At 40.1% G+C, this 23,924-nt stretch overlaps 1 protein-coding gene across 1 annotated transcript in view; it reads right to left on the bottom strand.

Moving 5' to 3' along the window:
• The window catches only part of wwox (WW domain containing oxidoreductase), a 138,781-nt gene extending 115,703 nt beyond the window's left edge, over positions 1-23,078 (bottom strand). Inside the window, exons 1-5 of the mRNA XM_062420783.1 lie at positions 22,875-23,078; positions 21,387-21,451; positions 20,932-20,989; positions 20,645-20,814; positions 12,366-12,472 (exon numbers count right to left, since the gene is read on the bottom strand). Of these exons, the coding sequence (XP_062276767.1) occupies positions 12,366-12,472; positions 20,645-20,814; positions 20,932-20,989; positions 21,387-21,451; positions 22,875-22,981 (507 nt within the window). The 5' untranslated portion in view covers positions 22,982-23,078. The remainder of the gene's footprint in view (positions 1-12,365; positions 12,473-20,644; positions 20,815-20,931; positions 20,990-21,386; positions 21,452-22,874) is intronic.
• Between the last annotated feature and the right edge of the window lie 846 nt (positions 23,079-23,924).

Genomic DNA, 23,924 nt, shown 5'->3' with positions numbered 1-23,924 from the left:
TTTGGGTTACCATGCTTTCAGCATTACTATTGGGCAGCAAATCTTAGAGCTCTTGCCTATTGGCGTGAAGGCTATAGCCTGGAAATTTCAACAACAACCCCTGCGTGGGTAGCCATTGAAAAGAAAGATGTCGAAGACAGTTCACTTCCAGCTCTACTTTTCTCAACACCTGTACTGTCTGTAAAGACTAAAGTAAATAACCGAATAGTTCTTAATTGTTTGAAAATTTGGCAGCAAATTAAGAGGTGCTGCAAGTTGCCTAGCACATCTGTCTATGCTCCAGTGTGTCATAACCATGCATTTCCCCCTTCACTCTCAGATGCAACTTTTTGTAGTTGGAGGCTAAAAGGCATAGTAGTTTTGAAAGATCTGTACATTGACAAACATTTTGCCTCATTTACTCAGTTAAAAGACAAGTTTTCCTTTCCATCAACACACTTCTTTAGATATCTTCAAGTTAGGAACTATGTCCGCCAAAACCTGCCTAACTTTGAATCCCTCCCTGAGGAAAGTAGGGTTTATAGTCTTTTGCTTGGTCCACCAGATTCAAAACACTTGATCTCAGACTTTGTCAAGGTATTTTCTGAACAGGTGAACTATGCCACCCACTCTTTGAAGAAAGCTTGGGAAGAGGAACTGGGTTTCCAGATTGATGATATTGTTTGGGAGGAGAGTCTTGGTAGAATCCAATACTGTTCTATTAATGCCAGACATCACTTAATCCAGTTTAAGGTCATGCACAGACTTCATTATTCAAAAACTAAATTACATAGAATATACCCTACTGTTTCCCCTTTGTGTGATCGATGTAAGTCAGCAGATGGTTCCTTAACCCACCTCTTCTGGACATGTCCAAAATTGTATGACTTCTGGTGTGGAGTTTTCCATTGGTTTTCTGAAATGTACGGCTGTGTGCTCAAGCCCGAGCCAGAGGTGGCACTGTTTGGCTACTCCCTGTCTCTATTGACTCACAGCCCCCCTGTACAGCACACCATTATGTATGTAATGTTAATTGCAAAGAGACTGATTTTAAGGCTTTGGAAGTCGGAAGCAGTGCCACTCTTCAAGACGTGGCTAACAGATCTTGCCTCTGTATTACACATGGAGAAAATCCGATATGGCATGACGGACAATCTTAAAAAGTTCTACAAGATTTGGCAGCCATTCTTGGACCATCTTGCTCAATTTGATGGAGACCTTGAACAATTCTGAGACTCACAATACGCCATTCACCTCTTCTTTGATAAATTCTGTTTTTAATTTACAGTACCAGTGATGCAACAGTATATGTCTTTATCTTGAGTTATACGCCCTGTACTTCTTTGTTTTTGTTTTGTCTTGTTTTGTTTTGGGTCTGTTTGTCTGTTTGTTTGGTTGTTTTTTTTTCATATAGACATGTTTTACTCCTAATTTCTGTTCCATTGTACTAAACTACTTGGAAAACACTTAATAAACATATTGTTAAAAAAAAACCAATATCAACAATGACAGATTTAACAAACAAAATGAACATCGTGCTGTATTGAAGAAGACTTGAAACTAGCAATTGAAACCCTAAACCCATTAGGAAACTGTTAACTAAGGTAATCACTCAAGTAAGAAGAAGGGTCATTTTTTATTTGAAAGGCTACAAAAAATACACCACTCAAAACACTAAAATGCACTAAAATAGTGCTTAAAAGTTACTTGTCCACTAAAAAATAATCCAATCCTTTCTTACACTACTACTGTTACAAAAACACTCACCAAAGCTTGAGACAATATATTTCATCCTCATGGCCTCCAGCTCACAGCAGAATTAATAAGCTGAACCCCTGTGGTCTATATATAGTGCTATCACTGAGGGAGTTAGAGGTTAAAGGTCAAACTGTGTTCACTGGTTTACAGCAAAGTTATTTGATATATTTACCCAACCTGTTCACCTTCTAAGCTGCCTCTATATAGAGCTGGTTATCTAAAAGTTGTACAGTAAATACACACCTGCACACATACTGCTCATTTCTCAGCTGGAACATGTGAAATAATATTGCCCTGCGGCCCCCAAACAGGTTTCCGACCCTAATAAAGGTTTTACACTATGAAAGAAACACAGTGAGGCAGCTCCGACACCTCTGAGCCTCCCTCAACAGACACACTCACACACATTCAAGGGCTGAGCCTGGTCACAGGTCAGGAGAGCCTGTAGCTCTCTGTGGTCCAGGGGAGCAGCCGCTTGAACCTGTAATATGCTCCTCTCTCCCCTGGTGCCACTTGTTGGGGTTTTAGTGCAGGGGAAATTACACCTGCTCTCTAGCCTGAGACCGGCAATGACACGCAGCTGAAACTGGGGATTACACGCCCACAAACACATCGACAAACATGTACAGGTAAACTTAAGAGGACCTGTGAAATTGGGCAGCCAGAAAACAGCTGTATCACAGATGAAGAGGGAGCGCATGCGTGGGTGTGAACGTGTGATGTTGCATTTACACCATAACCATCACTGATCAACAAAACATTTTATAGGAGTGCTTCACACACCATTAAAAGACTGGTACCATTTTGAAAGTATGCGCATCCTGAATAGCAATAACAGATTAAAAGCCCTGCTCTCCATCCACTATTCCCACAGGCAAGCCAGCTCAGTGGATGAAAAGAAAACAGAATATGAGGTGGCTTTACCATCACAGCATGGTGAAAATAGAGTAGTTTATTCACATCATAGACACAAGATCAATCCCATGCAATTTAGCAGTGTAAGATTAGGATGCATTATACTAGTAATACTGTTCTGTAGGCCTAATCATTTGCCAATGTGTAGGCTTAATCACTGGTCATGTGGAGGCCGTTTCATCATCGAAATGTTCAACCAAAATGAACACAACATCTCGCCTACTCTGCAAGTCAAATGTGAGCAGAGAGATAATCATTGATATGGGGCAGGAGAGACTGAAACTAATAAAAAGGCAGTGTATCAAAGTATCGCAGTTAAGCATCAGTCACGTGAGGGCAACTACGCCACAACTCTGCTGTTCTCTAAATGAATCCCCCTCGTCCCATGCTTGATTTATGGGCCTGTAAAAACACACGTTGTTTTTAATCTACTGCTGCCTGAATCTGCCTCTCTAATGAAATGTGGATCTGTGTGTGTGTGTGTGTGTGTGTGTGTGTGTGTGTGTGTGTGTGTGTGTGTGTGTGTGTGTGTGTGTGTGTGTGTGTGTGTGTGTCCAAGGATGTACATGTGTGTGTTTGATAATGATGTATGGGCTGAAGTCTGATTCTTTGAGCATGAATTTTCTCTCTGATAAATATGCATTCAGTTACACAGACTGATTAAGCTGTAAACCAGTGTTAACTCTGTGTCAAAGCACATACAAACACACATATACATACTTACATACACAAACCCAGACACGCACACATAGACACGAATGCACGCACGCGCACGCACACACACACATACAAGCACACAACTTTCCGGAAAATAATGATAGCTGTGCCTGAGGCAGGATTGTTTGGATGCCTGGAGCAGTTCACTGATATCAATACCATGAGACCTGACTGCAGAGGATATCCTATAAACACAAGACAAGCTTTAGAGACACAGCCATATCAGCAAAAGATGTTTTACAGAATCATGAGAGATGATTTGCTGAGTTCTGCACCAAAATGCTGTCTCGATTTCATACTCTTTTTTATAGCTACATATTTACCTGGTAAATACATAAATGAGCAAAGAATTTACTGCTGAAACAATTGTTGAAAGATAACAGGTCATATCACATCTTTGTTCTCATCACTTGTTCTTTGTTTTGTTTTTTAGTTAAGTTAAAAACAACATCCTCATCAGGTTAGAGCATCATCATCATCCCAAACTTTTCTTCTGCAGAAGGGATTTTGATTTGAGCTTTTTATGCCGGTTTATTCTCGACCAGACTGACATTGAAATTTGTGACTTATAGTGTCAGAACGTTGGGACGTGGCAGATGTTGACTCGCTGTGATGCATTTGTCTGTTCATTAAAGGACAATCCCTCTGTCCTTTACAGCAAACCCAAACTGACAACAGGCTACTCACACACATGGTTCTCTTCTATGACTCTCATGTGAAATGCAGTCATGCCTGTACATGTGGGGCGCCAAACACATGCATGTACATACACACAAACACACACACTCATTAAGCTCCTGCATCATGTCTGACTATAATCTTAGTGGGTTATGGAAGATGACGATAGACAACATCAGACCATTTAAATCACACAGAGACATCATACACAGAATTATATCTAATTAGCCTATTGCATATCCTATTAACTTTATCATGGGATCTGAGAGCCTGTGCTAATTTCAAACTGTGCTAAAAATGCTAAAAGAGCTTGGGATGCATGTTATAGCCAGTTGCCAGATGGTTTCTGCATTCAATATTACTATGTTTGCCTGATTGGAAGACATCAACTAAGCCTGCGTCTATTTGGCTGCAGCTTATTACAACTGGCTCATCTCCTGAATTAAAACATTACAGTTATGTGCTGGACTTGTCTCTCTGTGGTCAGCACTTCTGAGACTTCAATAAAAACATTCTCTGCTGGCAGAGCGAGAAAGAGCGAGAGAAAGAGTGAAAGAGATCCAAGCAACCTCTCACCTCTCTCATCATAAGAAGCCCTCGTCCCAGGGCTATGAGCCCTCCTTCAGAGGGGAGAGCGAAAGAGTGAAGGATGAGAGTCTGTCAGGTTCAAACAACAAAGCGGTGCTGCCTTACACATCCTTCCTCAACCTGTCCCCTTCAGTGGCAGTGACATCATTTAAATCATTTAAATCCTCCCCAACATGACCTATGGCAAGTGACCCGTCATTCTAACGCTCACACCTCCATGTGAGACGGCTGCTGAACTGCTTATTTAGCAGAAAATACCACCAGGCTAACTATGTGATTTATTCAAAATTATTCCTCCGCGGTGCTCCTTCACACAGAGCATTTGCCCATAGTTCACTGTGGTCCAGGCAATTAGTAGCAGGCCACACCTCTTCAGGAGACAGAGCACCTGGCTATAGCAGACAGACATAAGGAGGAGGAAAGCTGAGCAGCGCACAGCTTTTCACAACGGGCTGGAATAACTAAGCAGAGCAGTGAGGGAGTGAGGAATGCAAGCCAGGCATTTTAGGATTCATTTAGGTTTCCCATCTCCCTGGTCACTTTATTAGCAGTCTGGGAAGAGTGATGCATGTCCCAAAGCTATGCAAAATGCATAATCAAGCATTTAAATACACACCATGTGGATGGGTGTGTGCAGTGTGCAATGTGCATGCATGTACGTGTGCATACGTACTGTGCTATTGAATTGTTTTACATTGATGCACAATCATACATACACACTCAAAATGCTTACTACTGTAAAACCTCAAGGTATTCAACTCTTATACTTTAATACTGACAGTTTTTGCTACACAAAGCCTCCTTTAGTATTCCCACGAGCTGCATTGTAAACCGTCACCTGTGTAATGTAAAGAAATCCTCCGTGATATATTACAGCAAATCCTATTGTTGTTCTGGCACTTGTGTGGTCGCTTGGTGGAGGCATCCAAGCGGATGCATTTGAGGGGAAAGGGGGTTTCCTCATCAAATTTACATATAGCAATTCCACCCTCATTTCAACCATCCCATCTTCTTTTTCAGTGCTGCACCGATGCAGACTGTAGTTGGGGATGTGGGACCTTTTTATTCCCAATTTACAGACAGAATGAAGGCAAGAAACAAACAAATAAGTAAATAAAGAGAGATGAAAAGGTCTCCCAGGAGAGGCAGACACATGCTACTAATACGCGAGGAAACAGACCCATTTGCACAATGCCTCATCCTGGAAATAAGTGAGAGCCGCCACTCCCTCAATGATTCAGTGGATGTACCTGAGATTGGAGGAGAGGATTGGGAGAGCAGGGTGAGGTGGAAGTGCAGGTATATTGTTGGTATAGTCTGGGGACAATCTGAAAAGGGGCTCCAGAGCTGCTTAAGCACAAGCTTCAACACCGCCAACAACAATCTCCACTGGATTTATCTGAGCTTTAACAGTGGCGTGTCAGCAAAAACACATGCAAAATACAAAATAAAAAACTTTTGCCATTGCTTTTTAATGAAATTCAATTCAATTCAAACTTAATTTCTGACTCACAAAAAGGGTCTTTAGCATATATATGTTATTTATTCATCATTCAATTAAAAAAAAAAAAAACAGTCCATTTGTATGCTATTTTGCCTGTGTTTTCTGAGCCTGAATTCTGATTCCTGGGGCTGGTTAAAGCCTCTATGATGCTGTTCTCTGACTCATCCAAACATCACATAAAAGTTTACATCAGATGTCTCTGAAGTGCCTCAGTCACCTCACCATTATAAGCCACTATGAACCTCTGCATACTACTGAGCCATATACAGAGGTGTGCAGCAAATTCTAAATAATGAACATTTTACATTGACAGAACACATACTAAACTTGCAAAGCAACATACTGGCCTGTGCATATAGTTTACAACACTGTCAAATAAATAGCTTAGTCATCAGTATAATCATCAGTGAGAAATGACCAGGATATTTTATTTCCTTGCATGTCATGAGAGGAATATTGCACAAGTGAAACACAGGAAAAACTCATTTCCTATCCTCTCTACTTCTGACTATCATGACATTACTCTCTTTGGCATTAAATTTAATGTCATGATCGTTGCCTTACTGTGAGCACACCTTCAGTAATTGCTGCAGCCCAGCATATATGGACAAAAAGTTACCAGGATATCAGCATTTATGAGATGACTGGTAACAGAGTTGGCTAACAGAGTTACCAACAAGGCAGCCTGTGTTACATCCATTCAATTCAATTTTTGATAGGTCATCCATTGGTCATATACACATTGAACGAGATAGGAGACAAAATTCCACCTTGGCAAACACAATATTTACTTGAAACAAGGGCAAATACAACATTGCCCAATTTAACCTGAATTGTCTGATGGTCAGAAGACTAGTATTTTAAAGTATATACTTTGGTTCACCTCAAGCGAGCAATTTCAGAAATATTTTTTCATGATTAATTCTGTCAAAAGCCTTGGATGCATCAATAAAACATAAATAGAGTGGAATTTTGGCTTCCATATTTAGCAACTATTTCCTTTAAAGCATAAATACGCATGTAAGTGCCACGTCTTGTTTCAAAGCCAAACTGATTATCAGTGGTGAGAACAAACAATTCCAACATTGTAGGACTCTTTCCAGCACTTCAGAGAGAATAGAAGTGCACCATGTGAGCCATCCTAAATTACCATAAACTGGTAGGTATGTTTTTGTTCTGGTATTAGTTTTTGCCTTCTTTTTAGGTCAGAAATGCAAGAAAAAAATCAAATCTGTTTATGGGATGCTTAAACATTCACATCAGCTGTGAAATCACATTAAAAGAATGAAAAATAAGGGAAAGTTTCAATTCCTGCAAAGTATAAAACTTAAAAAATGATGATCAATTGGGCTCTCAAGCAGCAGAGAAGAGTGTTGCAGACCTGCTCACTGACCTGGGAAATGGGCTGCAATTTCCTTAATCATATTCGGAGAGAAAAGAAGAGGAAAAAAGTGCTATGAAGTAAAAAAGGGTGAACAGAAGGGGACACATGTCTTTTGAGGCTTTTGTGAAAGATGAAAACAAAAGAGCCAGGGAGCAAGGAAGGAGAGGGGAAGAGTGACTAAAGGAGCAGAATCCTAAGGCCCTGGAGGAGGCTGCGACCAACCAGGTCAGCATTTCATATGTGTCGCTTCCTGTTGGCCTCAGCGAGAGGAGCGTGGCATGGCACGGTGGCCAGCGGGGCACAGGGCCTGTCAGACTGACAGGAGGTTATGCACCGGGCAAACGGTCAAATGCAGGCACAAAAGCATCCACACACACTTTTCCTCTCCAAATAAGTGTGATTCATACTAAAAGTAGAGTGAAGGTGACACAAACAGGGGTTTGAATCCATGCACATATCCTAATGAACACAGTCATGCAAGAAAGTAGCTTTCTAGAAGAATTGTGGGACTCATCCAGAACTCTGCCATCTCATACTGCTACAGGCCATGATACATTAACATATGAACCAGGAAAGTCAGTATGGATTGGAAATATTCTTTATCAGGAAGGTAGGGGAACACAAGTTTATGTAGTCACATCTACAAGGTGAGACTGCCTTCTTTCTGTCTGTCTGTCTGTCTTTTAAGACCTCTTCCACCTCTACCTTACCTGAAATAGCGGATGCTTGGAAAAGAACACTGTCTCATTGATTGTGTTGTTACCTTATCCTACAGCATGAGAACCAGTGAAATAGTATTTACAGAACATGGTTAGATTATAGAAATATATATAGATTTCTATATATCTAAAAGCTTGAATAGAAGAAAAACTATGAAGGCCATGGTTTGTGCCAGAAAGTACAACTGTATTCTTTGTCTGATTTTCATATCCAGCAGAGGAACTGTCTGTCTGTCTGTCAGACTCTCTGTCTGCTTGTATGAGTGATCGCTGCTTATCAGCTCTCAGTCCGCCTGTCTTGCTTTGCCTCTCTGGCCTGTGTTAATGTTGCTGTTTGACATTGCAAGCAGTAGGCTTTTTTTCTCCCAGCAGCCTCAGTGGACACTGAGCTTTAGCCTAATTGGTTCCAGAGCAGACCCTGACAGAATTCTCTTCAGCGGCACACAGCCATATTAATACCCCCCTGCCACACACACACACACACACACACACCAAAAACAAGCACAGCAATCAGTGACTAGCTCGCTAATTAACGCCCTTACAAAGCATCTCATTAGCATGTGTTGTAGAAAGGGGCAGTGGGGGAAATAAGCATTTTGGATAAAAAAAAAAAGAAAGAAATTACAAAATAAGACCATGCTGCCCGTCTGTGTGTGTGTGTGTGTGTGTGTGTGTGTGTGTGTGTGTGTGTGTGTGTGTGTGTGTGTGTGTGTGTGTGTGTGTGTGTGTGTGTGTGTGTGTGTGTGTGTGTGTGTGTGTGTGTGTGTGCATTGCATTCTACTCAGGGGCAAAGGGCCTTGGTTGGCCCACCACAGTGGGCTGTATCTCAGGGGAGTCCATTACAGCTCACCAAGGGAGACATTGGAGTCAAAGATAAGCAGAATTTTAAAGGCAATCAGGAAAAATAAATCTCTGGCATGAAGGCAACACTTTGGTTGTTAACCAGCAACTTAACCTGCCTGTACTGTGAGTGGAATAGGAGATGGATAGGTAAGGGACTGTGGGGAAAAAAAGCATGTAGTTAAAGTGTAGGGCAGAGGCCAACAGCTACAGAAGGATGAAAGATTTATACAGAATAGAGCTACTTGAAGGAATCTATATGGCAATACTGAGGAAGCAAAACTTATTAAAATCCACAAAATGAAATTTGTCAATGTAAGTAAATAAAGCATTTGGCTCTCCAAATCTAACTGACTTGTCTGCTTCTGCTGCATATCTTTGTTACAACGCTTCACTCTCATTTTCTCCCCCTCTGTTCCCTCTATCTTTCCCAGCACCCATCTGCTGCTTAATCCCCTTCCTGGTTTTACTGTGGCTTCATCACGGCCTGTAAAAACAGCCCCCTTTGAACCCTATAAAGGCAACCAGCATCAGGCTTATTGTAAAACACAATCATAAGGTAAATGTTTATCCCCTCTCCACCACTCTAAACTCCCCTAATGAGCCTGCTGGAGGGGTTTCACCTCACAGCTCGAATAGAAGCAGAGAAAACAACACATTCTGCTCAGATTAGGCCTGCGGTGGAGATGCAGCTAAAGTCCCATCATGAAAACTGTGTGCTGTATAAACACAGCAAGAAAGTAATTTAATAATGAAAAGTCAGCAAAAAGGCATTGCTTTTGTTCAAAGCTCAAATCAATCTCTATAATGCCATGCCTTAATACTCATATGTGCACTATAAAATGTGCTAAATGTATTTTCACATTATTTAAAGTTTGCATATAAAATCAGGACAGATTTTTCTTTTCTCGTAATCTCCTGTATTGTTCTGTTTACACTGTAGCGGTTCCTGGCAGAGCAGAGCACAACTGACCAGGAAGGATAGGCCCTCTGACCCTGCTCTTCCTAACAGTCAGTGGCTGTTCTAACCTGCCCATTATCCCACAGTGACCCTCCTATTATACCAACTGCCAGTACATGGCGCTATGCTGAACTGCAGCGGGCCATCACTCTCACCTCTGAACGGCAACACAAGCCCACAGAGAGAGAGAAAGAGAGAGAGAGAGAGAGAGGGGGGGGGGGAGTTGGTGGAAGAAAGAGTTTAGAGTAATAGTAAGCAGGTAGTTAGAGGTCAGAGGTCCTACGCAATCGGGACAGCAGTTCCACTCCTGGCAGCCAGAGCGGAACTCTGAGAGGGACCTGGAAGTAGATATGATGACCTTTTGTACAGAGGACCCCAAAATATACCCTCTTATCAAAATGACCTTAGCTTAGGAGCATGGGAAGGCAAGCAGAGTCCATCCATCATCTTAAAGATTAATCCTCCTCTCTATTCTTCTCCTGAATCTATTAATAATGTCGCCAGAGGGGATCATTTGCTGCAAAGATTTATTCTGATATTGTGACTTTTATTCATTAGTCTATAACAGGGGGATTCCTTGAGCAGGAAATGTGGAGTGAGCCTGGGGAAGTCTAATTCACTGTTCTTGCTCTGCTTGAACTCTATAGTTTTGTATTATCTAAATGGTTTCATTTGCTAACAATATCCACATGCCACATGCCAATGTGCCACAAAAAGGGAAGATTATCATTTACGCTGCAGAGGTCACCAGTCGTTTAATCTTTGGAAGCGTCTCTGAGTAGCTTTTATGTGTTAATTCACAAATATTTAAAAACATCGATGGTAATTCTGTTGCAGGTGTGAAGCTTGAAAATCAATTTGGCTAGAAAATCTGGTACTTGAATCAGAGCTTTTCCTCCACTCATTTAGACAAAGCAGCTGCATTAATAGATCTGTACACTGGATTTCACACTGTGGAGCAGCACTGACAGCCCCAGGGGCATACTTCAATTAGAGACTTGGGTGAGTTTAAACACTGCAGATCTACTCTTGCTCAAAGGCGTTTGTCTCCCTCCCTCTCTCTCTCTCTCTCTCTCTCGCTCGCTCCCTCTTTTCCTCCCTCTCGCCCTCTCTCTCTCTCCATATCTGCGCCAAGCACTCACTCTCCTTCTTCTTCTTCAAGTCCTGCTCTCTGTAATCAACCCAGTGCTAATGGCTTATTCTTTCTGCTCCAGCACCCACATTTCACTTGTTTATTTTCCCACACTCGTAAATCTGGGGACGTGTCACAAGCGCAGCGATATTAGAGCAATAATCTCAGGTAATTATCAGATGCCCTCTCTCACTTTCTCTCTTTCTCCCTCCTCCCTTTTCTCTCTCTCTCGCTTAACGCAGACACCCATACAAAGCTTTCTTTACCGTTCCTGATAGCAGAGCTCATGTGACAACATGAAGATGAATACTTTAATTTAATATTAATTCTCATTTATAGAACCGATCTCTTTTGCAAGGGAGACTTAAATAAATGAAATCATATAGAAATGTAAATAATCTACTGATGTCACATTAAAACATGTATTTATAGAGCCCCAAATCACAAAATTTGCCTAAGAGAGCTTTAAAATTTGAAAAATATCAATATCCTCTACCATTAGACTCTCCATTCAAACTATAGTAAAAAAACACAAAAGAAAAACCCGTAAGACAGGTCTTGTGTATACAGAGTAGCCTAAAGTACTCCAGAAGTACTTAATAGATAATATTAAGTATGATGAGCCAACAAGATTCCATATTTTTCTTATATCCAACAAATCCCATGAAAAGAAAAACCAACAATGTGTTTGTCCGTCTGTTTTTCTTACTTTTTTTTTTTTAAATGGGTCACAAATATAAACTAAACAATTTCACAAAACAGCTGATCGCTAGCTGATAGTTTTTAACAAACATTACTCAAACAGGAGTACATAATGACTATTTCCAGCCGCTGATTAACAGTTAGACACAGTTAGTGTGTATTTTCAGAAGCAGGATGCAACACAAAATAAACTACTGAGGCCATGTTCACCCTAATGAGGGAACATATCAACGAGTGCTCAATGATGTGTTTTTAATAGTTTTTTAAGCAATTGAAGGAAATTGAAGAGATGAATGTGCTACTGCACATCAGGCTTTGGCTTCACAGGCAATACATTAGTAGCCAAAGTTTAACTAGTGGGATAAATTCTTTGTTGGTGTTTTTTTCCATTTCCACAAATAAGAAAAAAAAACATAATATCACCAGAAGTATCCTTTCAGCTTTTCAAATTTGAGGCAAACCACAAGGAAGGTCAGACTGGCACTCACCCACTCCTGCTGTATCAGATTCACTGCCTTGCTGGCCCGGGACAGGTTTCGACACGCCAGGATCACATGGGCACCATGAAGAGCAAACGACTTGGCTGTCTCAAGGCCTGAGACATGAGGAGAGAGAAGGAAAGACAGAGAGACAGACAAAGACATGAAGAGAAAAAGAAAAAAAAAGAATGAAGGCGCACAATCCTTTAAAGATGAGGTTTTTTTTCTGAAGATAACTTTGATTCTCAGGGGTTGAATCTAATGGGGTGGTGGTGATGGTGGGGGGTTGTGTGGGGCGATGTGCAAGTTAAATTCCCTATCAATTTTCCACATAATTTCTTTTATTGAGTAACCCAGTGGTCTAGTGCAGAGTTAATCATTTCTCTCTGAAGTGATGAAACTGACTGAATTATTGTGGTTCAAGACTTTTTCGTCTCTTCTTAGATAAAGTTTTTGATCTGACCGCCAGCTCTCAAAAAGGTATCACTGCTCATAATGTGGGCGAGTAGGAGGAAGGGGAGGTTGCTTGTTAATTATGTTGGTAATTATACTGTGATGGCAGTAATTATGAAAACATGTAGAGGGAGTCAAATGAACAATCAAACAGACATGACATTCAAACTGAACCTTGGTGTGATATTTCAGAGCATCAAAATGCCTCTGATAAGGACATTTCTCCTATGAAACGAGGTCCGTGGACATGCACAGAATTTATCAGTCCGAGACTACTTCATGGCTCCATCCAAATCATGTAGTCATGATAAAACTGACAAAAACGAAAGATAGAGGGAGAGAAGTTCATTTCTAAATTACAAGTCTAAATGGGTCATTTCAACCCGTAGGTTGAATTAATTTATGAGATTAACTTTTTTTCCCCCCTTCACCGTATTTTTATTTCCTTTGACATTTATTATCCTTCAAAGTCTCGTGGAAAAGTTCAGATGAGCACTGTCTTATTTTTCTGTCCCAACTCTAAATATAGTTTTTTTTTAAAACACACAGACTGATGTGTCTTGATTGGCAAACCTGACAGGCACAGTAACTGCAAAGAGGGTCTGAGAGGCGGAGCAGCAGGCAGACTGTATCAGAGGGTGGATTAATATTAACTGTAATTAGATTATATGTCTTAATCTGATTTTCATTAAGAGAAAAACTGGGAGGCCTAATTGTGAGGAGAGTGTTAAGGACTAATATCTATTAAAACTCAAAATTGGAATAGGATTGGAAGCCCTTTCTGACAAGTGAAGCATGGAATTAAATTATATGACACCTTATTAGGTGTAATGGAGGGGACTGTGGCTGTGAGCGCCGATCATTTCACTCACAGGAAATGGAAATGAAAATAAAAACAACATGACAGGAGGGGGAAAAATGAACAGTCTGACTCCCGGAATAAATACACACTTTGAATTTGCAGGTGGAGCGGCAGAATTCAAGATACAAATGTCAGAAAAAACATTCTGTGTCAGACAATATAGACACATTTACATTTAATTTTGAATACTAAAAGTAAAAACAATAATAATAGGATGTGTCTGGTATTAAATGTACAACATAGTCAAAATCTGAATAAAAGCAGCAATAGGCCACCCTCAATTTGTAAATGACTTCTTTTTTTTTTTAAAGATTCCCAAACATGCTGCAATATATAAAAGCATTTTTTCAGCCTTTATAAATTGGACAGAAGTACTGGCTGCTGGTAAACAACAACACCTCACACTCACTTGTTGTGTGTACAAACCATGAAAGTGAAATTAATCGACGCCAGTGTTTTCCATAATGGAGAACAAATTAGAATATGGCAGCAACAACGGCGGCATCACTGAAGCTGTGTATTTCCAATGACAAATAACAAGGGCTTGACATTAATTGTGAAATAACGAGAGTGGTGTTGCTGTAACAGAGACTCCTCGCCCTCTCATCCATGTTGCCGGTGGAGAGGGCCGCACTGGAATTAGTTCCTGGTCAGGTGTACAACAAACAGAGCCTGTTTCAGTGTTGTATGCTGATGGCGGAACATGACGAGAGGCCAGACTGGGTTTTTTTTTTTTTTTGCTCTGGTGGATCGACAAATGTCATAAGCCATTTTACAACACACAGGAGTCAACTGTGATGACCTTCCAGGTTCCTTTGGCTAATATGACAACCACATGGCAAACACAGACATACAAGTAGAAGAGTCTGATCCAACCATTTTTAAAAAGCTGGGGGATGAATTTAACGCAGTTCAGCCAAGTTAAAGTAGAAGCTCTGATTGATTCACAGCATAACAAAAATACAGTAAATGGCTGCGCTATTGTTGAAAATTTGTTTTACTGTAATATATAAAATGCATAAAAAATTGTGTAAAATGTCCATTAAGCAGTGAATGCTCTTCATGGTACATTAGGATCCTGGCCCTACTGATATCCCCCAATAATGAGTGTGATTTAGTGATTTCACGCTTTGTTTGTCCTCCCTGGCCCGCCGCCCCTCTCTGGATCCCCCTAGTACACAGGTGTATTGGCTCAATGTAATGAGATCATTACCAGCCTCGTCAGTAAACGTGTTTATTTGGCAAACGGTGCTGCCTGCTCCTTCTCTCTCTTGATCTGTATCCAAAGAGGCATTTAACTATAATAAGCTCCATAGTACAATTGGGCAAACAGAAGTCAATTCAGATCATTACAGGACTTGTGGGTAAACATGTTGAGTTTCCCACAATCCCCTTTTCACAACTGAATTTGTGCTTGAAAAAAAAATGCACACAAGAGCAACACAGATCATGACAAGACTTCACATCACCCCATCTCAATGTCCCAAAGCAGAGTTAGAGTTTATGACAAGAATTATATGCCAATTTCTAACTGTAATGCACGTCCTAAAAATATGTTGTGTGTGATATTCCTGAAGCAAGGAATAACTATGATATATATAAGGAATATGTGACTGTTTATCACACTTTTAAGTGTCTATCTCTGACTAGTTTAATTTTCGGTAGTCATCTTGATTCATGCATTAAAATTTTGAGGTCTTTGAGTTAGTGTTTATAAATTCATAGATTTTTCAAGAGTGATCTTGACCAAACTGCAATATCCTTCCATATAGTCCAAATCTGTCACTGACACTGTCACCAATAAAATCCACCCATTTACCCATCTCACTACATCCTAACTAAAGTCATGTTCACTTTTCATGTACTGTACAGTTCACTATATTTACTGTCAGGCAGTTTAGTAGTTTTTAAGTGTCCAAATTCTGAGTCTGTTTATATAAATAGTGCCCAAACAGACAAATTAAGTGTCAATGGCATGCGCACTACAATTCTGCTGTCTCATTAATGCAGTGCATTGCATTTTATAGATACAAATATTGACAGCTGTCAGTGAGGTGTCCAAAATTTTAGTTTACCACCTGTTATAGAATAAACAACTGAGTGTCCATTATATAAGCAGAAGTGAACGAGAGAATGAGGAGTTGGAGTTTTGGACACAGTCTGACTCATAACTGTCTCAGCGTTAAGTGCAACTGTTCCTGCTGCTGCGTATTTCTTGTCCCAAGAAGTGAGGAACGGCACAACCGGCCCACTCTTTCTGACTTTTAAGATCCCCTCTAATTCCCCTCCATTAGTCCATGAGGAGGGAGATGTCACCCCAAAAGTGGGATGTATGGTTAGTAATTACAGCCCAAGGTTGAGCTGTTCCAGGCGAGAACACTGGAGTGGTTCTATTACCCCTCCCTGTCCCCTTCTGCCTCCTTCCTACCCCCCCATTGCTGTCTCCGCCTTCTCTTCCTCTGACCCTCTGTGTCAACCTCCAACTCCCTACACAATCTCTCATCATGGCCTCACACCACACTGATCTCCCCTGCTCCTCCTCTAGCCGGCCTTACCACACACACACACACACACACACACACACACACACACACACACACACACACACACACACACACACACACACACACACACACACACACACACACACACACACACACACACACACACACTATTTTCATCACTGTCATCACCCCCCCCCCCCAATGTAACTTCCATCCCCTCATCATCTGCAGACTGTAAACTCGATAGGTCTATAAACTACTTGACTACACACAATAAGCCAGTACCCTTTCATTTTATTTTACCTACAGCCTTTAAGCACATATATGTATTCCATCCACTCTCTCTAACCACTTCAGTTCTATTATATTAGAGCTGCTGTAATCATTATTGAACCCTTCTGGCCTCCAGCATAACACTCTTTGCATGTTACACCAGTTTGGGTCTGCATAGCAAATTTCATCCAAGGTTAATAAAGTTGAATAATTTGACTAACCAACCATAACTGGTTCTCATTACGTAGCCAATAAACACATTCATCAGAGAGGACATGAAATGCTTGTTGAAAAAAAAAAAGTAAAACTCTCCTTCAATTTCCTCTGTGGCTCAGTTCACACACTGACACAGAGGAGGCAGAGGAGGCAGAGCAGGAAACAGGCCGGCCGTTCCCCTAGTGGACATACAGACACACGCACGCACGCACGCACGCACGCACGCACGCACGCACGCACGCACGCACGCACGCACGCACGCACGCACGCACACACACACACACACACACACACACACACACACACACACACACACACACACACACACACACACACACACACACACACACACACACACACACACACACACACACACACACACACACACACACACACACACAATACTATCAGACTTCTGAATATAAACACAGATACACTCTGGATGTCATCTAAACCACACGCAGCCACTCAGAGACACACACACACAGACACAGACTCCGCATGCCACCCTCACCAGGAACATCTTTTTATCCATCTAATTCCTCCCCCTATGAATAATACATTTCTCTCCTTACCGAGGCTCGGGTTTAACGCATCGCTGCGCGGGTCTTTAAGGGGGTCCTTATTCATAAACAGCAGTGCAGTAAATACCAGAGCTTTGCAGCCAATTTAATGGCAGTTATGCTTAACAAATCTGCCTCAATCTAATGATCAGCCACAAAGCTAGGCTATGGGTTTAATCTGCACACAGAGGCTCCCCCAGCTCTACGACTCACTGAATATGCTTAGGGATCTCTCCATCCAGAGAGAGGAGAGCACCAGCCTGACACATAATCCCCCCAACACAACACTGGGATCAACACAAACATAGAACAATGTTAGTCTTTCATGAATAAGAATAACATTCAAAGTCCTAAAACACTGCAGAGACAGATACATAGAGACACTAAAACATTATGAAGCGCTTCTTTCTAAATCCTTGCTATTCTAGTCTTTTCTGCTTCTTATTTCAGCATTGACCCTGCACCTAGAAACAATAGCATGTGGAATTTAGAGCATGCATTAAGATTGAGTAGAGCTTTACGACTGAAGGTACTGCTTCACATCAAGCCAGTCTGCAGAAGGGCCAGAAACATTTGAATTAAGGTTTGAAAAGATGAAGATAAAAAGTAAACAATGAAAATGAAGAATTATTCAAGTTGTGAGAACAAAAAAAAATTGGCTGGGATATTTGATTTGTTTTAATAAAACATAAACATAAGTTTCAGTCCATCATAGGGCAGGAATACTGCACATATGGAAGAGTCAATAGTTAGATGTGCCTACCTGAATGTTTCACTCGAGTGAGACAGAGGGTCAATATGTTATTTCTGACCGCTATGCAACATACGTTATGCTGACAACATGGCACCTGCTGTATTGGTGTGGGAGAGTGACGCCGCTCCCCTGGTGGGAGGACACATATATGTAGTTACACAGAGTTCCCAGAAGAGCCGTTACAGTGCATGTGCTAAGAGAGAACTACAAATATAGTTTCGCCTCGACAGAAATAACATTTTTGGAAAAGGCTTATGCTGAATACAGTTTTTCAGATTCAGAGATTGGTGTAGTAAAAATGTTTTTAGGTTTTTATATTATATTAAGAAAGACAACTTTTCTCATGTGAACCCAGTGGGGTCCAGAGGTATCATGACAATAGCCCTTTAAGGACAACTGCTCCATGGACCCCTGGCCAGTAAATAACCAGAGAGTTAGTTGATAGGAGGGGAATTAGAGTTAGAGCAGGAGTGTGTAATGGGGATGGATAGGAGGCTCAGGCCTGGGTCAAAGCCACTTAGGAATCAATGCAGAGGTACAGGTGTACAACCACAGGTCTATAAGAGTAAGAAAACCTTTAAAGAGAGGAGAAAGAGGGTGAGAGAAGGAGAAACCGAGCCGAAAACCAACCGTGATCATTCATTTCCATTATCACAATTAAAAACACCATTCAGGTTGGTACTGGTTTTTAATTTACAGAAGAAAGCAGAGAGAGGAAGACTAATGTTGTGAACCGAGCACAGTGTACACATCAGCAAGACAAACCGCATTACCGTCTCTCCTCCCAGCACTATTGCAAAGGAGCTTCAAGGCTGGTCACAAAACCACAGACTATGACATTTCATGCATAAATAAACTCATATATGTGCTTTTCATGTTCATGTGCATTAGAACTAAATTAAAGAGCTGAAATGTAAATTTCCTAATTAAATAATATCCCGCCATTACTAATAAAAATGTCACATTTCCTGTGGAGGAAATAAGCACTGGAGAAAATGGAAATAGCCTTGACACTTGGATTAAAACACTATTGATGCCATTAAAATGCTAAATGGGTCCAACCAATTGGCATAACCACATTTCACTGGTGGAATGTCAAAGGAGCACACGAGTAGTAGCAATTACTATTGGAATACTGTTAATTATGGGTGCTGCATATTTAATACGTGGTAGAGTAAAACAAAGGTTATGTTAATATGGGTATATTAAGCAGTCACACATATTAAAAATGTCTGTGTGTTGTAACTGTAGTATTTGATACATTGTTTTGAGAAAAGCTGTTTTTTTCTTTTCAGAGCAAATTTGTTTTTACTAAATACATCACAAAAAAATGTTAAGTATGGATTATGTTTTTCATTATGTAGTTCTGTAACTAAGGCAAAAATAAGTACGTGTGAAGCAGTTTATGGAAACGTTTCAAAAGCCTCAACAGCAATAACATCATGGACCTCCTGTGCCCTCTTGTGGTGAAAACAATGTGCAATTCCCTCTACTCTTCTCTTGCTCTGTCTCTAAATCAAAGGCCAAAAAAATGTTGATTGAAGAATAATATTAACAACGGAACAAGAATCAGTGTTCTGAGTGTTCTGTGAGCTTTCAGTTTGTTTTCATGTTTTCCTTTTTCAAATGTTCATCAAGATGGTGATGGAGTTGTGTCTGTGCAAGGAGTTCAAGTTTGATTCATCTGTAAGATTAATCATTTGGTGTTTTGATTGTCTCCTGGGTGTAAAAAAATTAATGGTTATCTTTGTGAATGTTCTGTCACCTTGTGATCATGCTGTCATTGTCAAACTTATTTGTCTCATTTCTACACTGCATGAAGTATCTTCCTCAAATCTGGAAAACTGCAGCTTACAAAATCAAAGATGACTCCATTAATTTAGTTAAAATCAAGTGTTTGTTGTTGAACCATCCAAACAATTCACACTGTGTCCAAGGAGCAGCAATTTGAAAAAGCATGACATAATTAAATTACATAAAAGCATTTCTCAACTGTAGTTGTGATTTTGTGTCTAGACAGATAGAAAGAAAAACATCAAGGTCAGGAAGGCAATTAAGTTCACAATCTTCTTTGTTCAGTAAAGGTCCCCAAGCTGCTGTAAATCTATATACTACAGTGCTGCTTTCAGCATCTCATAATATACACACAGCAATTACACTGCTGTGACTTTCCTTGCTACAAAGGATCTGAATATAAAGACAATTAACAATTTTATGTTTATTTGATTTCCCTCATGCTGTCATTATCTATGTCGAACAAAGCAGTGAGTCTGAACAAATGGCCACCACTTTTGCTAATTTAAACTAAAGAAAAGAGGAAATACATTTGTTTCCAGACCATTATATAGTGAGCCATGCATTTGCTGGGTACAAATGGACACCATTCATTACAGTTAACAATGACATCCAATTCAGCCCAGCTAATGAACTTCAATACAATCATGTTCGGTATTAAGGAGTGATTTGTTGATGTAACATTTTGGAGGCTAATGTTGATGAATGCCTGGCTGTGGAAGACGAGCTTCGGCTGCAGTTTAATACCACATCACCACCTAGTGGCATTATCATGGAAACACATGTCACTACATTCGGATGATTTCCAACACCGCTATTAAGGAAAATTAATCGATTAAAAAAACATATAATAATTTCAATAAACTCACCGATGCCGGAGTTGCCCCCTGTAATGAGGACTACCTTGTCAGAAAGGTCGCGACCCTGCAGGATCTCTAGAGCAGAAGTATTTCCATCATATCTTTTCGGCTTCACCACCACATCCTCTACTGTAAATGCTTGGCGTGGGTCAAAATATGTGGTTCGCTTATTGATGTGACTGAGAATGAGAGAATATCACAGGTTATTGTAATAGAAAGGATACTCTAAAATAGTGCCTTAAAATACTTTTTTTCCCCTCTGTTAGCCACAAAGGTTCAATCATCAATCAACTTACTCGACATAAATTATCTGCCCTTTTTCATCAGTTTCTTGCTCCCAACCATATGGCAAATCTGTGTGAAAAGACAGACATTATTTCTCTCTAAGTAATAGAGTGTATAATAACAAATGTACACAAATGTATGATAAACTTTATTTATACAGCACTTTTTCAAATATAAAAGCAACTTATAACATTTTGAGGTAGCACATAGACATTCTTGTGTCCATGTTCTAAGAAGACAGAAAATAATGTACACAAGCTGACACTGAACCCTAACCCTGTTTTAAGAACCTAAACTGAGAACTGATTAGTCATTAAATAATGACAAAATTGATAACATTTTAGTATAGACATTAAATATTCCACCCAGTTAGAAAGAATTAAAGAACCAATGACTTGCCTACACAAGTAAACCTGGAGAAAACAGAAATGGATGTAGGACAGAAGAACAAGTGAATAAAGCAAACCTCCAGCACAACGTTTTTTCTTTCCTGTCTTAGGGTGCTCCCACTGTGTCTTCATCTCATCATGGCTGTTGGGACACAGAGACAATCAAGAAAGAAAAATCAGAAATCAACATGTCATCTTCTGCTTTGCTTTACTTTATCTATCTATCTATCTATCTATCTATCTATCTATCTATCTATCTATCTATCTATCTATCTATCTATCTATCTATCTATCTATCTATCTATCAGGGACAGTACACACTGAGGCACATCAATTTGATCTAAATGTAGCAGACTTCAAAAGACTCATTTTCATCTGACACCTCAGGGCAGCTTAATGTTAAGCATTGAAAAGACACAAAAGAGCAAGACAAAAAGCACATCAAATCACAAATCTGATATACACACTGAAAAACATATCAATGAATATAACGGTCATAACAGAAGGGACATAACATCACAAAAGACTAATGTAGCAGTACTACACATTTCACACATATTCATAAAAGAAAACAAATAAACCAAGTACACACATTGCATGTGGCAGGGCTCAGCATCAGGTTCAACCATGGAACACCTTTTTCACCACTGCTTAGTGAGAGACTGATGCACAGTCACAGTTAAAACCCATCCCAACATGTTTTGAATGGGTTTTGTTTCTTTCTTTCTTTTAATCCATTCAAGAAAAAAAATAATTTACATATAAGTTTTAGGGTTGTATCTGAGATCAGAGGTCATGATTCTGGTTAGTAAGTGATGGCTGTTGGATGGAGTTATAGCAGTTTGTGCCAATGAAGACATCTTCTGTGCTACACTAAGAGACTGAATGTCATTTATAGCTTATACAAAAACAACAGTCAGTGGCCTGAATCATTTGTGGTTGAAGCAAAGTGCTGTTACTGACACAAATCTGCTCTGAACAGATGGGCAAAATTATGTTATATACCTGTGTTATTTGTCTCATAAGTTTATTAGATCTTATTAGGTCACATGTATTTGGATTTACATGAACCTTGTGCTGGCACTCGTCTTCTGTAGATTTATTAAGAGTCATGCAAAGTTTTCATGTCAACTATATTTATATACATGGACCCCTATATGACATACAGCTTGCAGACTTCAACACAGCAAAATATCACCAGATAACATATTGGTACTGTTTCACTGACAGAGATTTCACAGCCCTGTCATGAAGTCATGTCTCCCATCACACACCCTGCTGCAGCTACTGCACAATACTATTACTACAGTATGACTCACGATATATAATCAAGACATATTGAATTAATTATCTTTCAGACACCAATTGCACACATCCAATCGTTAAGATTTGTAGACTGGAGGACTCATGTTAAAATCAGAGCTTACTCAAACTAGTGTAGCTCGCAACCAGTGTACGTTACAGGCTGACAGAGCCGATGTGATCCTAAAGTTGTGAACAGAGATAAAGCTAAACTCTCACAGACATGTTTGCGATGACAGTTAACGTTTGAAGGACTCACTTACTTTGCATAATAGACCCATCCATCTTTCGTAGACCTCTCCTCCCATCCAGGAGGTAACTCATCGTCACTGTCTGTATCGTCCATACCTGCGTATTTCAGTGCTGCCATAAGGTGAGTTTTTCACCTGAACAATGCAGAAACAGTTCGTTTTGTGTGCTCTAACAATGAAAGCAGCTGTCAAGCGTAGAGAATTAACAACACGGCGTTTCCCGGCACTTCCGCAACAACACTGTGACGTAAGCCGAAATGCATTATGGGAAGTTGAGTCTAAAAATAATTGCGACTGTTTCCTTTTCAGCAAGGTAGAAGTATTTAACATGATTTTGAAAATTCTTGCAATGATGGCATACAGTCATTATTTTTGAAATAGTTGCTCATTATTTTGAGATAATAAGTGAATAAATTGACTTGCAGGATCTTTTTTTCATCACACTGGCAGAAATGGGCTTCGATAGCAGCGAACACACATTGTTCTTGTATTCTTTACACTTGATTTTTCTCACTCTTTATTACTGTCTCTCTCGTTATTATTATTATGTTTTTGCTGCATTAGATTGCGTATGTATTCTTAATAAAATGGCCTGTGAGTGTAAATCTGTGTATTATGTATTATAATGTATTATGGGAGTTAATGAGAATGCCAATGATCTGACTTTGTAACTTTGGAAATCAGCTGCTCTGGCATACTTTGGTCTACAGATTCCATTCAAACTTTAACATGTTAAACGAACTTTAAATATTCATATGTATTCTGTGTTGTATTATTGGATCACATGTCATACCCACTAAGGCTGTATGTTCCTAAACCTTCGCACTGCAAGAATTGTTGTAAGTCTGGTCATTGTTTGTTTGTATGTAGGAGTGATTTCACCACATGTGGTAAATGTGGGCAGAATGATTGCGAAGGAGGCTGTGAGAAATATCCAGAGTGTCTTCTTTGCAAATGGAATCATGCAGCATGGGAGGCCAACTGTTCGAAGAGAGTAAAGGATGCAGAAATAATCAGGGTTGGATCTAAGAAGAGACTCTTACGCATGAGGAAGTAGGTAAG

The sequence above is a fragment of the Scomber scombrus genome, chromosome 6 (assembly GCF_963691925.1).
Source record: "Scomber scombrus chromosome 6, fScoSco1.1, whole genome shotgun sequence".
NCBI classification, from domain to species: Eukaryota; Metazoa; Chordata; class Actinopteri; order Scombriformes; family Scombridae; genus Scomber; species Scomber scombrus.
This window is presented reverse-complemented; position numbering and strand designations above follow the sequence as displayed.